The 16083-nt window shown below is 34.9% G+C and overlaps 1 protein-coding gene across 3 annotated transcripts in view; it reads left to right on the top strand.

Moving 5' to 3' along the window:
• LOC149796144 (ectopic P granules protein 5 homolog) overlaps positions 1-16083 on the top strand; it is a 262648-nt gene that overhangs the window by 100132 nt on the left and 146433 nt on the right. For all 3 annotated transcript variants that reach the window (XM_089966059.1, XM_089966057.1, XM_089966058.1), the window contains exons 17-18: positions 3850-3972; positions 4778-5025. In XM_089966059.1, coding sequence (XP_089822185.1) covers positions 3850-3972; positions 4778-5025 — 371 coding nt within the window. The remainder of the gene's footprint in view (positions 1-3849; positions 3973-4777; positions 5026-16083) is intronic.

Genomic DNA, 16083 nt, shown 5'->3' with positions numbered 1-16083 from the left:
ATGGATCACTGCCATCTCACCTCTTTCTGTGTGGGTTTGAGTCTTGGATTTGGCCAATGTGGGTCTGTGAGAAAACTTACCAGTATATTCTCATGGGTCGGTGGATCTTTCCGTGGTTTTCCCGGATTCTTCCTCCACCATTTATACTAGCCGCCATGTATAGCCTATCTTGTGCTGTAAAATGGCGTTAAACCCTACAACAACAACAAATAAATTTGTTGTGAAAAATCTGCTTTCAGAATGATATTTAGAAAATTCCAGACACAGGTAAAAAGAAAGAAAAGTAATTCAGAAAAATTTGATATACTAGTGCATATAATATTGTTTCTCAATGTTACAGAAGGAAGGTACATAGTTTTCTGTTGGACCATATAATATTTCAAGAAGAATTGGGGAATGCCTTTGTTGGTGTGAATTACTTTTGATTAAGTATTCAGTGTAGCAGATAATTTGGGGATCTACGTCAATATGATTATCACAGGGTTCAAATGAATAACTACATACTTGGGGTGAACTCCCACTTTTAGAAAGCAAAGATGATTACTAATATTATAGATGACATTAACAACATTTTAGCCAGTTGGGCTTTCTTCATATTTATTATCAGAAAGACAAATTAAGGTACTTCAGTCTCCCTTTGTGTGTACATGTAGAAAATCCATTGGTCAGAAATGCAGAATGTCAGCTATTTTGAATATTTGTTTTAGGTCACAGGCTGGATTTACATTGATGCAGAAAAAGTCTAACATGCATATACAATAAAATCTCAAGCTACACTGATAGAGAATTTTTTTTTGGATTGTATGAAATCATAAATGACCCAGGATTTTATAGTTTTCACCACAATGATTGAACCTCAAGCATATGACATGTCAGAAAGTTAATTTTTATTATAATTTAATTGATTAAACTTAGTTTAAGTGATACACAATGCATCCTTCTCTGGCTTCTTATGCTTTTTTTTGCTGTGTGGATAATTTGCTATTTGTGGAGCCCATTATTTTCTGCAACAAACAATCTGTGTATGTCAGACATAATATTCATTTTACATCATAGAGCATCTGAGACTGACATTTTCCGTCAAGGTGTGGATATCATATTAATGATATGAACTATGATGTCCTTTCCATGTGATGAGGAAATTCCATCGTACTTGGATATTAGCTGGAGCTTGCCTTTGTGATCTACTGTTCCTCAAATATAACAGTCGCACCTTAAGTAGAACTATCTTTATCGCTACCATTAAGGCTGTTTTGCTCAAGTTAGGTTATGATTCACATCGCTATAATGGACACACCTTCCACATCAGGGCAGCTACCAGTGCTGCTCAGGCTGGAATTTCAGACCATCTGATTCAACCTTGGATCGATGGTCCTCTAATGTATATTGTAGATATATTCAGGTGCACCCCGATAGAGTTAGCTTTGTGTAGAGGCAGATGTCACAGCATGTGCCTCACTTGTCTGTTCACACTTGTGTCGATCAGTGCACTATTCCTACTTCTTTACTTAGTGATACCATCATACAATTTTGGAAAACTTCAGAGACATTGTATTTCCAGTCATTCATTGTTACATCCTATGTTACATTGTCATTTCGGCTGTATCTTCTATTAGTAGACATGTGAATTCCTAACTGGTTATCTAATACATATATCTAATATTGAAACCTTTAGGCACATCAAGATTATCATGTGGTTCGAAACCTAGTTCATGTGTTTCCCATGTTACTGCATTCTCAATCATTATCTATCCTTACATTTCCTTAAATTGGGGGCCTTCATTACAGTCACACTGTTCCATAGTCACAAGGCTCCCTTCACTTCGTTTTTTGGTGCATTACCAAGTTTCATGCATTCACAACTTTGCTTTTGACCCCAATTAAATGTACTCAACTATTATGCCCATATAATTCATATCCGCTTCCTATGGTCCATGTATTGGCTGATGTTTGTTATCATAGTATTCCTCAGGATCATACTTGTCGAGTTTCAGTTATGTGTCCCTATGTACCTCATATCAGCCCGTTGCAAATGCACATACAGGTGTCAGACGCTCTTCACAACCCTACAGACTCCCCCAAGTCTCTCTTCCTGAAGTATTCCTATAGAAACATTCAGAGCTTGGCTGGTACAGTGCGCTTTGACAGGATTTTCCGCCATTATTTCAAAGATTATTTATATTTACAATAAAGTTTATACTGAACATATGTATTGAGCATCATTTAAATTATAATTTAACTGATTAAATGTAGTTTAAGTAATACACAATGCATCCTTCTCTGGCCCCTTGCTGGGCCTCTCTTTGTCTACTATGGTTTCTCTGCCCAGACTTGAAGTCATTGCAGCCAATACATATTAAAAAGCTAGTAAATAAATTTAGATATGTTGTCATGTTGAACCAATCAGATAACTGAGCTGGAGCATGTAATCAAACATTGTGTCAGTTAGGGCATCATTCATATAGCAACTGTGATGCCTGTAGAGATGCGTTTCTTTCAGTGTAGATGCTGTATTTAATTTTTAACATTATTTGCGGAAAGAACCATCCTCCTCCCCTCCTTCCACCATCTTGTTTATTTGGGATATATCTTGCATAGCGTACTGTTCCAGCTCTGTTCGGGGGGGGGGCCTTTGCCAAATTGGCTAACGTTTATTATCATGGCAATCCTCATGATCAGACTTACCGAGTTTCAGTTATCAGTGTCCCTATATACCTCGTATCAATCCCTTGAGGCTCTACATTCAGGTGACACTCTTCACAACCCTACAAACTCCCCCAAGTCTGTCTTCCTGAGGTAAACCTATAGAAAAATTCAGAGCTTGTCTGGTGCAGTGTGCTGTGACAGGATTTGTCCCCATTATGCCAAAGATTTGTTTATATTTACAATAAAGTTTACACTGAACCTGTGTATTGTATGTTATTTAAATGAAATCTTTGCAGTATTAGCATAACAAGAAATCAGTTGATAGACTGTTATTCTCTGAAAAATACCTGTAGAGAGGAAGAAAAAATAAACATGCAGCTAATTCATGAGGAAAAGTAATGTTTAAGGTTATTATTTTTGCCAAAAATGTTAAAGGATTCATGGTTCTGGAATTGGAGGGATGGATACATCATTTTTTCTCATTAGACCCAGATTGTTGTTGCCTGGCATGTATAGGCTGATAGGTGCATGCAACAATGTTCTATATAAGTTTTCTTTTAATGACCGTTTCATCCATTCCAGATGGGCTGCATACTGGTACATTCTTAATTTATTGCAGGGTTTCTGATAAGCTTGCTCATGAATTGGGGATGCTTACAAACAAATTCATTTGAAATAAGATTTGCAGCTGGTGACGTGTCAGGTGACCAAGCTTTAAATGCAAGACTTTTAGGTCAGGAACTTTGATCACACAGTCATGTAGACAAGTAGCATTATTTATCTCTTGTGTATTGACACAGTCATTCAGACAAGTACAACATAATATACCTCTTGTGTATTGACACATGTATTCAGACAAGTGTCATAATTTACCTATTTTGTATTGACACAGTCATTCAGACAAGTAGCATTATTTATCTCTTGTGTGTTGACACAGCCATTCAGACAAATAACATTATTTATCTCTTGTGTGTTGACACAGCCATTCAGACAAGTAGCATTATTTATCTCTTGTTTGTTGACTCAGCCATTCAGACAGCTACTATAATTTACCTCATGTGCAGATGCTGAGTAAGTTCCTATCATTTTGCTTATGAATATTTCAGTAAGTTGATATGTAATCTTTACACTAAAAATACATAATATTATTATGGCAAGATTGAATGTCTTCTGACAAGGGATTGCTTTATTATTATATCTAAGGGTGACAGGCTTGTGATTCCATGGCGGCTACACAAGCAGATTGCTGTATTGATTACAGAAGCCTACCAAAAGTTTACGATGGGGAAGAACTATGGCTCTGCCATTATGGAAGGAATGAAACAGGTATCGGCTCCATTTGCTGTTTTGTAACATAAAATGTACAAACAAATCTATGAGTACATTTGGCTCATGTGCAACCATAAATATCATTAGTACCAGTTATATTTTCATAACTTGAAACAATGCCAGTGCATGCATAATATTATGACCTTGTTTAAATATATGGAAGATTCTGCTTGATGGAAGTGGACATTTAATATTGTCTTATGATTATAAGCATGCTTAGTATGGATAGTCTTTCTGTTGTAAATGATGCTTGAGAAGTTGAGAGGTGAAGGATGGAAAATAAAATGGCTATAGGCTGGTAATTAAAGTGGCTATAAGATCTTGTCAGGTTAAGCTCAGTGGACATATCATCCCTGTATTTAAAGCTAGTCTGTTTTGGGCAGTGTTATGTTTAGTGTCCTGTAAATTACTGTATGATATGCAAACTTGGCAAGCAATGAATATTGCAAGTTGCATTTGTATCTTGATGAATAAATGTCCAAAAAAATTAATTCATCTTCTTTGTTTATAAACTATAATTAATGTTACAATCTTATTTTTTACAAAGTCACATAAATGTAACGTTTGCAAACCTTCATATGTTTTATATAGCATCAGCTATAGCAGTGGTTTTCATTCCTATAAATAAGATCACTGTTGAAAGTTGCAAATTGTAGAAAAAGGTAGATCTTCATATTTTATCAAAGTAGGATGAATATATTGAAGATGATACTTAAATGTTTTGTAAATATACACAGGAGCATGTAGGATATATAAGACAATCAAATATAGTGAAATGCTTTTCTAATTGTATGCTCCTCAGATGGTATCAGGAGTTAATCAGCAGTTAACCAGTGAGCAGGAGTTTAACAACTGGTGTTGGGATTTGCTTCTGAAGCTTCACATCCACAGATCCTCTCTTCCATTAACTGATCAGAGATTGGCTTATGCACAGAGTAGTATTCCAGATTTGAGTAATGATGATGCTCTCTTGCCGATCAGCAAGGGGATAAAGGAAAAGAATCCTGTAGCTTGTGCTACAGCTCTGTTGCTGACCAAATATGGGCATGAGTGAGTAAAAAAGGATGATAGACTTTTTATTAACTCACAAGATAGTTTGTTTTGCATCTTTTTAGCATAGCATTCACCTTCATTAGTATCCTCACATTATACAGATCCTTTTGCCAGAATCTAAAGTGTTATGTAATAGATACCATATGAGATCTTTTATATTTGACATGAAATTCATGAAACTCATTGAATATGCCAAGACACTTCTTGCTACTAGCAACTCATGGTGTATAAAATTATTTATCCTTTGGATATGTTACCCAGACATAGTATTTTTATCAATGTACATCCACTACCTCAAAAATATAGTCCTCTCAAGCTACAAAAACCATTCACAATGAAGTTTAACTTACTTTAGAAATAAAGAAGCTGAAAAGTCATTTTCTTGCAAGGATGGTTGTAAGTGGTATCCCCTTTGAATGAATGATTGATTCAAAATCCCATAAATGTTCTCTTGTGCCTGCTTAGCAAGTGCTTACAAGGGGCCTCACAAAAACATCATTATGTTCTTTTTCATCATTCTGAAATTCTTTTTTGGTTTTATCACTCAAGGAAGCATATTCCATCAGTTTTCTGTCCAAATTTCTTAATTGTCCATGAATATTTTGCACTTATGTTGTGTAAATTCATCACATGATTATCTGATTAGTATCAGATTAATTGTCTGCCCTGTGACCAATAGTACTTACATTCATCTCATTACTTGACCTAACTACCCAATGCCCAACTCTCGTTTCCTATGACTGACCAGTAAAGTAGGAAGGACCCTTCTGAGGCATGTGTTTCTGAGAGTCACACTGATGACAAAACAAAGAGAGACTGGTTTTAACCCAGCTTTTCTTCTGTCAGCCTTCTGGCAGAAAATGATGCCATGCTTGCCTGCCTATTTCTGATGTCCCACTTGGTGGAAGACTTCAGCACCTTACCACATGGGTGAAACTCTGCCCTATTAATCCATGGGTCTTGCAAATGACCTCAGATGACCTCTAGATAATGTTCAGTGACCCTCACTGTCTTGGACTCCCTTTGCTATAGGTGTTCCAAGAGACCCATACAAATCTATGTTCTGCAGCAAGAAATAGCACTATCCTTTTGTCTCTTTGATAGGGCTATACAGATTGTTATAAACTCGTAATGTTTTTCCTCCAGACCTTTCCGTCTTTCCAAGATCAATTGCAAGCTTCATCCTGGTCATAGATCTCAAAACCAGCATATTTGGTTGCCAGGGTTCAGAATGGAGATGCTGAGATTAGTCCTCATTGCCATTTAGCAGGAAGACTTAACAGTCAGCCTTGACCACAAAGATTCATACCTTCTTATTCCCTTTGACATCTCTTCCCAGAAGTTTTTAAGGTTTATATACAGGACATTGTGTATGAGTTCAGGGCACTCGTTTTCAGTTTGAATCCAGTCCATGGGTTTTCACAATAATTATTGACAGAGTCATGTCCCTGTTTAGAACCATCTTCTCTTGCATAAAACCACCTAGATGAATTCTACAAAAGCATCAGATGAGCAACTATTTGTACCAAGAACTGAAATCCTTTGTTCACATTTGCTTCACCTTGAATTCCTCCTCAACAAGGACAAATCAGATCTCATTTCATCCAAGTGTTTCATTCACATGGGCTGGATTTTAAAAATCATTTGTACAGAATCTCCCTCAAGAATATACCTTGAAATTGTTGCATTAGTGCTTACGATTCACAAAGAGAATCAAATTTCAGTCTGGGAATTTGTATACCTCTCGGGTCTTATGAATGCAGCCATGGATCTGCCTTTTTGGACTGCCTATTCATGAGACTCTTCTGATGATCCTTCTGTCCCAGTGGCAACTTAAACTTTGCCCTTTAGACCAAATGGTAAAAGCTTCAGACTTCATGAGCTCTTATCTCTGCAAATTGGAGGACATCACTTGGCTTACAGTGGGTATTCTGTTGCATGATCACCTGCCAGAAATCCCAATTTGCATTGAAACTTGCACAACATTATAGGGTACCCACCTGTTGTACTCTTTCCAAGAAGTAAATGGGATTTGTACCCAAGAAAATCACTTCCAAGCTTGAGTCTGTGAGAGATGAAAACCATAACAAATGCATTTGTTGAGTGGCTGCATCACTGTATATACATCTAGTCCATCCCTCCTCTCAGAGGACTAATCAGCATAATGGCCAAACATTGCAGTGACCTATTTTAATTTCACGTGAATATATATAAATGATTTGCTACAAGAATAATCCATATGAATGTGTCATGGAATTGTATAAATCCTTTGATATATTAAATACATGTACTCGGGGTTTCGTTTTTTGTGTACAATGATACCTGAGGGTGATTTATGTATATTGTACAATATTTTGAAATAGTGAGTTTGGTTCATCCTATGCCACATGTGCGAAGTGCTTTCAGTGGGAAAAACCGAATGCTTTTACAATATATGACGACTTCGTCTGCGTATAAATGCCTCACCGTAAGATTGAATCTTCACATTACGGAAGGTCTTGTCAGTGAGCGGTCTACTTTAAGGAATTGCACATCTTCAGCTGTAGAGCTGATCCGAGTGATCACAGAATGACCAGAGTGATTGGAGTGGTCGGACTGACCCAAGTGACCAGAGTAGAGCTGACCAGAGTGATCAGTTATCAGAATAATCAGAGTTGACCCAAGAAGTTGACCATAGCAGCTGTGAAGCTGAACCATTGCAGCTGTAGAGCTGAATAAACAGTGTTGCCGGTCGAGTAGCAGGTGATCAGGCGTCGCTAACTGAGATTGGTGGGTGCTGACTGCTTGATTAACCAACCTGGCATACTGACGGCTTGATTGGCCAGTATGACTGGTAGCCGAGTGTGCTGGTGACTTAGTGTATAACTCCGTACATGTAATCTTTTAGCCATGGGCCAATTTTTGGGGTTTGTAAAGCCCAGTGTGTGTTTGGGACTGTAAAGATAATTTGTATATCTCCCTCTTTTTGTTTACATAATTTCACTATTTGAGTAAATACATTTTACTATGTGAGTAAAATACTACATTTCTTTACTATTTGAGTAAAACACATCATTCTTTCATTGTGAAATCATTGTGAAGTATTCACCCCTTATGCCTGTACTGTGTAAAGCCATTTATTTGTATTTTCATTATTAAGTCCTTGCATTTTATGTTAATTGATCCAATATTTGGATCATACACACGCACATATAAATCATAAATTATTGCTCATTCAAGTCGTTCATTATTAAAGATTGTATTTGTATAACCATCAAAAGTGTTCTATTGTAAATCCGAAATCCCACCCGGTTATCTTGTTAATGAGTGCCAGATGTCAAAATGTGTAATGTCGTTTTATAATTGTTACACATACAAAGTGTTCTTCACTTATTGATGAGAACCCTGAAAACTGTCAGCAGAGCACTGTGAATTACAAAATTTTAATATGCATAGCATTCTTCAATATGAAGGATGGAAACTTGAGAAACATAATTATTCAAAGTAAAATTTTTATGGGACATTCTATACAAAACTTGGGAAAACACAGATGAAACCAGTCTTATTGTCTATGTTTTGCTTGCTCCAAAATCTATTGTCCTGGTACTTTTTGAATAAAAGATGGGGGTTATTATTGTTTATTTTCATTTGCTTTAAACTGTATAGGCCACATAACAGAAGATGCATAGAAGTTTTGGTAGTGATTCCTATAAAGTTAAGTTCTAGAATATGCTGAATTGACCATATTGTTACAAATTGTATGTGTTCCTTTGAATACTTTCCCTGATGACATTAACATTAGCAATATAAGCTTCACAAATTCTCAAATCCAGCAATTCCATAAGACAAAAATTTAGTGTTTTATGTCTTTATATCAACTAGACAAAGGGTAGAAACATTTACTCATTATCTCCTCTTAGCTTCACCCCCACCCCAACAAGTGGCACTAGTTTAAGCTTTCATTTGGTATGAGAAACATCATCCTGCATTACACATGGACTTTCTAATGAATTGGAAAAGTCAGATCTTGTCCTGCATTACACATGGACTTTCTAATGAATTGGAAAAGTCAGATCTTGTCCTGCATTACACATGGACTTTCTAATGAATTGGAAAAGTCAGATCTTGTCCTGCATTACACATGGACTTTCTAATGAATTGGATCTTGTCCCCTTTCTACACTTGTCCATCTAGGTAAAAAATGTATGACCTGTCTCAATCTAGTTTATCTCCCTCAAATATGAATTGCTCAAATTATCAGGCTCTTAACGTCAATCTCAAGCAGAAACTCAGTTTCTGTCTCCATGGTGGCAGATTTGATTTCCCATGGCCTCCTCTATTGTACCTTCAGTAGATGGCATTACTCAGTTTATGGTGCTTATATTTTGGCAATCTTGATATTTTATGCTACAGAAAGGTATCAATTTATGTTTAAAATACAGTATATTTTGAGGAAATCACATTAATGAAACCTTTGTTTCCTTTGTATCTCTGTTGGCTCCTGACAATAATGTGCCAATAGTTTATACTATCTAAAAATATATATGTAAATAAAATGCGTAGATATGTATATTACAAAGAGTTCAAAAGCAGACATAATTGGAAAAGCAGCAGCAGACATGTATGTATATATAGACAGATGAAAGGATAGGTAGAAAATATTTTGTAAGTAGCTGTATTTTTAAGAGAGGGAGAGAGAGAAAATAAAAAGCAAGAATGTTTGTAATTATTTCTTTCTACTCAGAAATTAAAGATTTGTGAACACCTGTTTCATCCATTTATTTAACAATTATCATATAGTCATCATCAAATCATATAAATGCGTCAACATATTTGAGAATCTGGCTTTTGAGAATGATTTTGCCCATTTAATTGTTTGCCAAGCAGTATGTATTAAGTCTTCTGTAATTGTTACATAAACAACTTATCATAAGTGCTGCCTGTAGGTGCTACATTTTCCTAACCTAATCATGCTTTGAACAAATCCTCCTGGTAGTTAATCATTAGAGATGATTGCCTTTTATTTCCCAACACTCATCTGTCAATGAAATCTCATAAATTGTACTTTTAGCAGTTACCCCCTAATTGCTGTAAAAATAGTGTTATGACTCTGTGGTCATAGACTAAGTAACAGAAAGAAACAAAACCAAGTATAGTAAACTTAACAAACAATTTTATTATTAATGTTACAAAATGAAAATTTAAGAGGAACGTACAGTATTATGAAAAATAGTCCTAAAAAAGTTCTATTAAATTCCAAAAGAATGAAAAGTTCCATATAAATTTCAGATCTATGAATACACTGTCCACCAACAGTCCCGATGTGTCAAAATCACATTGTCCAAAAATCCTTTGAATAATTCACAATAGTTCTAAGTAATATTATATGCCAATGAGTGCTTTCTATTTCCATTGAATAATCAAAACAAATGTTTTTCTTCCCAAATAATATCTAAAACACATATCACTAATGCTACGTGACCAATCACAAATCTCCAATATCATAAAAATACTCAAATGATTTAACCCATCCAATGGGAATTAACTTAATTTTTCTATGATACTACCTAACTGACCTTTTCAATGGGAATATGCCCCAAACTTGTAAACATATTTACTACTAATTTTATTATTAGTAGCTGTCATTATGTATGGAAGCATCTATTAATAGATCCAATGCGATTTTACATTTTTAATATCTTGAAATAGAACCTATGAATGTACAAAATAAAGATAATCACTGCAATTTACAGCCATGAATAAAAATTACAAAAATTATAGAGATACAGTGACAAGCATAAAAATAATGTTTGAAAATCTGTGAGAAACTGCCCAAGGCTAACCTTGTACCAGAAAGTCAGCAAATTCCTTATGTGTACAAAATTGTGATTTCAATGTAATTGGTAACTTAAAATATAAATGTTTATTCCTTATTTGTCAAGATTTATTTTAAAAAATAAATGTTCCTATTATCACATCTACTGTGTGAGAAAATGTGAATCGGACAAGTGGATCTGTAAATCCCTGAAATGAGGGACCAGAATTACAAAGTTCTTGTAGCCCCACTCAGAAGGGACAAGTCATGGGTGAATGATCTGCTTGAAATAGTGATCAACATCCCAGGAAGATCACGTTCACATTTATTATGCTTAGGCAGATCATCTCACAGATGTTTCAGGACAGGCGGCTTCTTCATGCTTGTATAGAAAGGAATTTCAACCTTCAGCTGTGGAGAGAATATCACAAGCAGGAAGGCCCTCCACTTTGAAAGTCTCAGAAGGCAAGCAATCAGTATTCAGAGACTTTTGCAAAGATAACAATATCATCCCCTTAAATCCCTTGATCTCTCATGTGGCTAATTTTTTCTCTGGTTCTTCAAGTAGAAAAATATAGCTCCGGTTACTATCAGGGGATACCACTCCATGATTTTTGACACATTCAGGCATCATGGTTGACTGAATATAGGTCATGACAAGGATCTGTCAGATTTTCCAGCCAACTGACATTACTGGCTTGCCCAATAGGAAAATAGCATCCTACTTTTAAGGAAGATGCTGTATGTAAAGATGGAAGCATGATAAGTTGAATTCAAAGGAATAATTCACCAATTTTGTATTATACCTTTGGATCTAAATTTCAGCCCATGGGCATTTATATAAATAGCCAGCTGTCTTGTCTCCTTGTTTAAGACCTTCTTGTTAGCAGTGACTTTGGCATACCTGGATTACATCTTTTAGGAACATGGGCTGAAATAGGTTTAAATTACTCAATTTGTTACCAGAATGGAATTTTTCATGAATTTTGACTTGGCTCAGTTCAGAGAAGTTTTAACCCTTGCCAGAACCACTTTGAAGCTGATATCTTACAAGACATGCTTTCTGATATTGATAACCTTGGTGTGCTGGGTGGGTGAGTTGCATGCCCTTTGAATGGACTCAAACTGCAGTAAAGATTGGATGGTTTCATAGTATTAATGATGCAACTGGGTTTCCTAGCTAAGAATTGGTTACCATCTGTGGGCAATCCAAAGGTGGTTATCCAAGCTCTCTCCTTTATCACAAGAGCTGTGGGTTGAGTAAACATGTGTTTATGTGTTATGGCAGGGAAGAGGATGTAAGTAAGTTCTAGCTATGTGGCTGAAGTTGGCAATGTGCCCTGTATATTCTAAATTATCTCTGGACCAAATATGCCTTATGAGAATGGTAAAGGCTGTATGCTCATGCAGTGTGCCCTGTATATTCTGAATTATCTCTGGACCAGATACACCTTATGAGAATGGTATGCTCATGCATTTCCTCATCCTCTTACATACACTTCTAATGTTTTTGGAATCTGGGAATGATTTGAAAGGAAAAAGTAAATATCTTGGAAAATTATGTCTCTTAGTGAATAATTGTCCAATCACATTACCAGTAAGTCCTCCCAAACTGCCATGACATATATAAAATAATTTATTTAAAAAAAGTGCAAATGGAATTTTTGGTACATAATTGGTTATAACCCTAATGAACCTTACAAGATCACATGCAGTCTGTAAGTAGTAATTTGCCTGGTATGTTATTATGCATCAACAGTACTGTAAAATATCATGCTTGGATGTTTATGATACATCAACAGTGGTGTAAAGCTATCATGCCTAGTATGTTATGATACATCAACAGTGGTGTAAAGCTATCATGCCTAGTATGTTATGATACATCAACAGTGGTATAAAGCTATCATGCCTAGTATGTTATGATACATCAACAGTGGTGTAAAGCTATCATGCCTAGTATGTTATGATACATCAACAGTGGTGTAAAGCTATCATGCCTAGTATGTTATGATACATCAACAGTGGTGTAAGGGTATCATGCCTAGTATGTTATGATACATCAACAGTGGTGTAAGGGTATCGTGCCTAGTATGTTATGATACATCAACGGTGGTGTAAGGGTATCATGCTTGGATGTTTATGATTCAGGGGTTCAAGGCTAACTTTGTGCATTTGTTTGGGGTTTTAATTTATATAAACAAATTTCATTATATTTGTTCTCTTCAGTGATTCATACTTATTCCTCTTGCACTATTTCTGCCTTTCATTCTTGAATTACAGATTTTTGTTGAATAACAGAAATCTTTATTGATCCAAAGATTCAAAAAAGCTTAAAAATAACTCTGAAATCAATTTGTCTTTAAATACTACTATTTCAACTGCTTGCTTACATTTGTCATTGTCTAACTCATACTTGTTTATCATACTATTGTTTCCTGAAGTTGTCTGGTACAGATTTTGGCTTGTAACCATATAATTGTGTGTGTGTGTATGTGTGAGAGAGAGAGAGAGACAGAGTATAACAATGGCTGTACTGACAATAATTTGGAGGAAAAATAGCCTTTTTAGAGCTTATTGTGTTTGCCAATGTTCAGATTCTGGAGTTCTAATGTCATGTAGATAGTTTCTTTATCTTTAAACTCAAAACATTGCATATGTACCTGTGGTTTGTCAGGCAAGATGGTCTGCCATAGCTGCTCAATTTTTTCAAATCAAATTATAAAGGAATATATGGATTGCCACCTCAGATCTGGTACAAAAACAATTCTTTTTATTCTTGACCAAATGGCCTCTTTAAAAGAAATCCCAATGTCCCTGTCTTGGCAATAAATATATCAAAATAATTATCCTTGATCAGTGCAGTAATAAAACCATGCTTTACATGTTGCACAAGTGCCTTATATTTTGTTTGCTTTACAACTGTTGCATACTATCTCATAAATGTTTGTATATAATTATTAAATACTAGTAGGAATCTAAACATAAGGAATATATTTATCATATTATACACAAAACATCTTTGGTAACTGATGTTTTAAATAAATTTACTTCTTCATTATACTGTAATGACCCGACAGGTTTTTAAAACTTCAACAGATAATTTATTTCCCGAGAATACAAAGTGAAAATTTAAAAAGAACTTACAGTATTGTGAATTAAATCCCAGATAGTCATAACAGTTTTATCACAAGTCCATGTGAATAAAGTTTGAATATTGAAAGTGTTGATATGCCTGTAGTCTCAAACATGATAATGTGCCAGTGGCCTGAAGTGTGATGATGTGCTAATAATCTTTTGATATATAACAAAAATATAATCCAGAAGTGTTCCTTAATGATTAATTTTTAGTCCAAGAATAGTATAGCTGAGCTCTATGTATTTATATTGAATAACAGTTTGAATAAATAATTCCACCCTAATGAGATACAGAACACAATAATAAGACTGCTTCTGCCTCAAATGTTAAATACAAGAATGAGTAATTTCTCACGTAAACACGGTTATATTTTTAAAAAAACAAGACACAGTAGTGCAACCAGGATGAGAGTCAAAAGTTCATTTCTAGAAAATTCTTAAGTTGTCAACAAGCTAACATATGTTATTCAAATTAAAAAAAATGATGTGGTAGTAAACAAGTTTTTTTAAAGGGGAATTCTAGTAAACTAGACCCAGATCGAAATAAACATGTTTACTTACATTGTTTATGATCCTAATATTTAACCCTCACTCATAGAGAAATATTAACTATGTATTATTTGTTTACTGGTGATGTACTTATTGAACTTGATTTTGGACAAGGTCAGGTCCAAAATACATTTATACTTAACATATAATCATAGAGAAGGAAAAAAGAACACAGTAAAAAATAAAATTACATAATAATATACTATAACATTTTATTAATGTTCAAAATGTTTGCATGCATTATTGTGAAGAAAATTATTTAAAATATACAAAGTGTATTTTCTGGGATAATTCTGGCAAGAATTTGCCAGCAGGTCAGTGTTAATATAAACATGAGTGAAATGTTTTAGATGAAAATAACAATAGGTGTCAGAGATAATTAAGTGATCTTGGTGATACTATGGACATTATTTAAGGAATGTTGAAGACTAAAATCAAGTGTTATAAGTTTCTTCACATGCTATTATGAATAATGTGTACAGGTCCACAATTTAAGATATATGTAGTTTTGAGCAATTGGTATAATGTGGGCTTTTTAGCCAATCTATTGCTAATTCACAAAAATGGGTGCCACAGCTTGAAGAGAAACCATATGCAGTTTAATTTTTGAATTCCTTTATTAAAAGGGGTCCTGGATAAAAATTAAATACATATTTAAGGAAGAGAGAGGGGCATCTTTTATATGTATACATTTTCTGTGGATCTGATTTGGAGCTGAAATCAGCCCTAATTCTTCCTTGTCCTTTTATCTTTTTGAAAATGCTGGATTTGAGAGGTAGTGAAGCTTATATTTCAAACAATGATGTGATTGGGTAAATAGTTTTGGAGAAACATAATTTACTAAAATATTTGCTATTCCTGTGTATCATACTTTACAGTATGATGTTGATCTGTAAATATGAATGAATGGGTTGAAAATATCTTAACATTGACTCAACCAGTCAAGCAAGTACCAGCAATTTATACTCGCCTGGATTAAACTCTTACTCAACCAGCTGTTATAGAAATATAAAAATTGATGATGGTTATAGCCTGAATTAATATATATGAAAGTTTTTTTCTTCTGGAATTTGTTCTGTGACCATTCTAACACCAGTTGTAAGTAATTACAAACTGAGACCAATCTGTTCTCCCACTGGTAAGCTTTTATTACTAATGCCAAAATGATTGTTTGAGCTTGATCAAAACAAATGGAAAACAAACTTCTGTAAGAAATTATAGACTTTCAAGGAGCCGAGTCAACAATATGTTCATTCTTTCCATTGAAGAGAAACACTGGGCTGTCCAGAATCTGCACCTGCCCACATTGAGTGATTAATTGGAAAATTCACTTGACCTTCTGAAATATTAACTTATCATTTGTCAGTTTTGATAGCCATGGCTAGTGTTTATCTGTGACCAAACAATGCTATGCAGTAGTTAGTGTTTATCAGTGACAAAACAATGCTATGCAGTAGTTACTGTTTTTCTGTGACCACACAAAGCTATGCAGTAGTTACTGGTAGTATTTATCAGTGACCAAACAATGCTATGCAGTAGTTAGTGTTTATCTGTGACCATACAATGCTTTGCAGTAG

Source organism: Sinohyriopsis cumingii, chromosome 7, assembly GCF_028554795.1.
Source record: "Sinohyriopsis cumingii isolate HCF-2022 chromosome 7, ASM2855479v2, whole genome shotgun sequence".
Classification (NCBI taxonomy): domain Eukaryota; kingdom Metazoa; phylum Mollusca; class Bivalvia; order Unionida; family Unionidae; genus Sinohyriopsis; species Sinohyriopsis cumingii.
The sequence above is the reverse complement of the archived record's forward strand: the minus strand, read 5'-3'. Positions and strand labels throughout refer to the sequence as shown.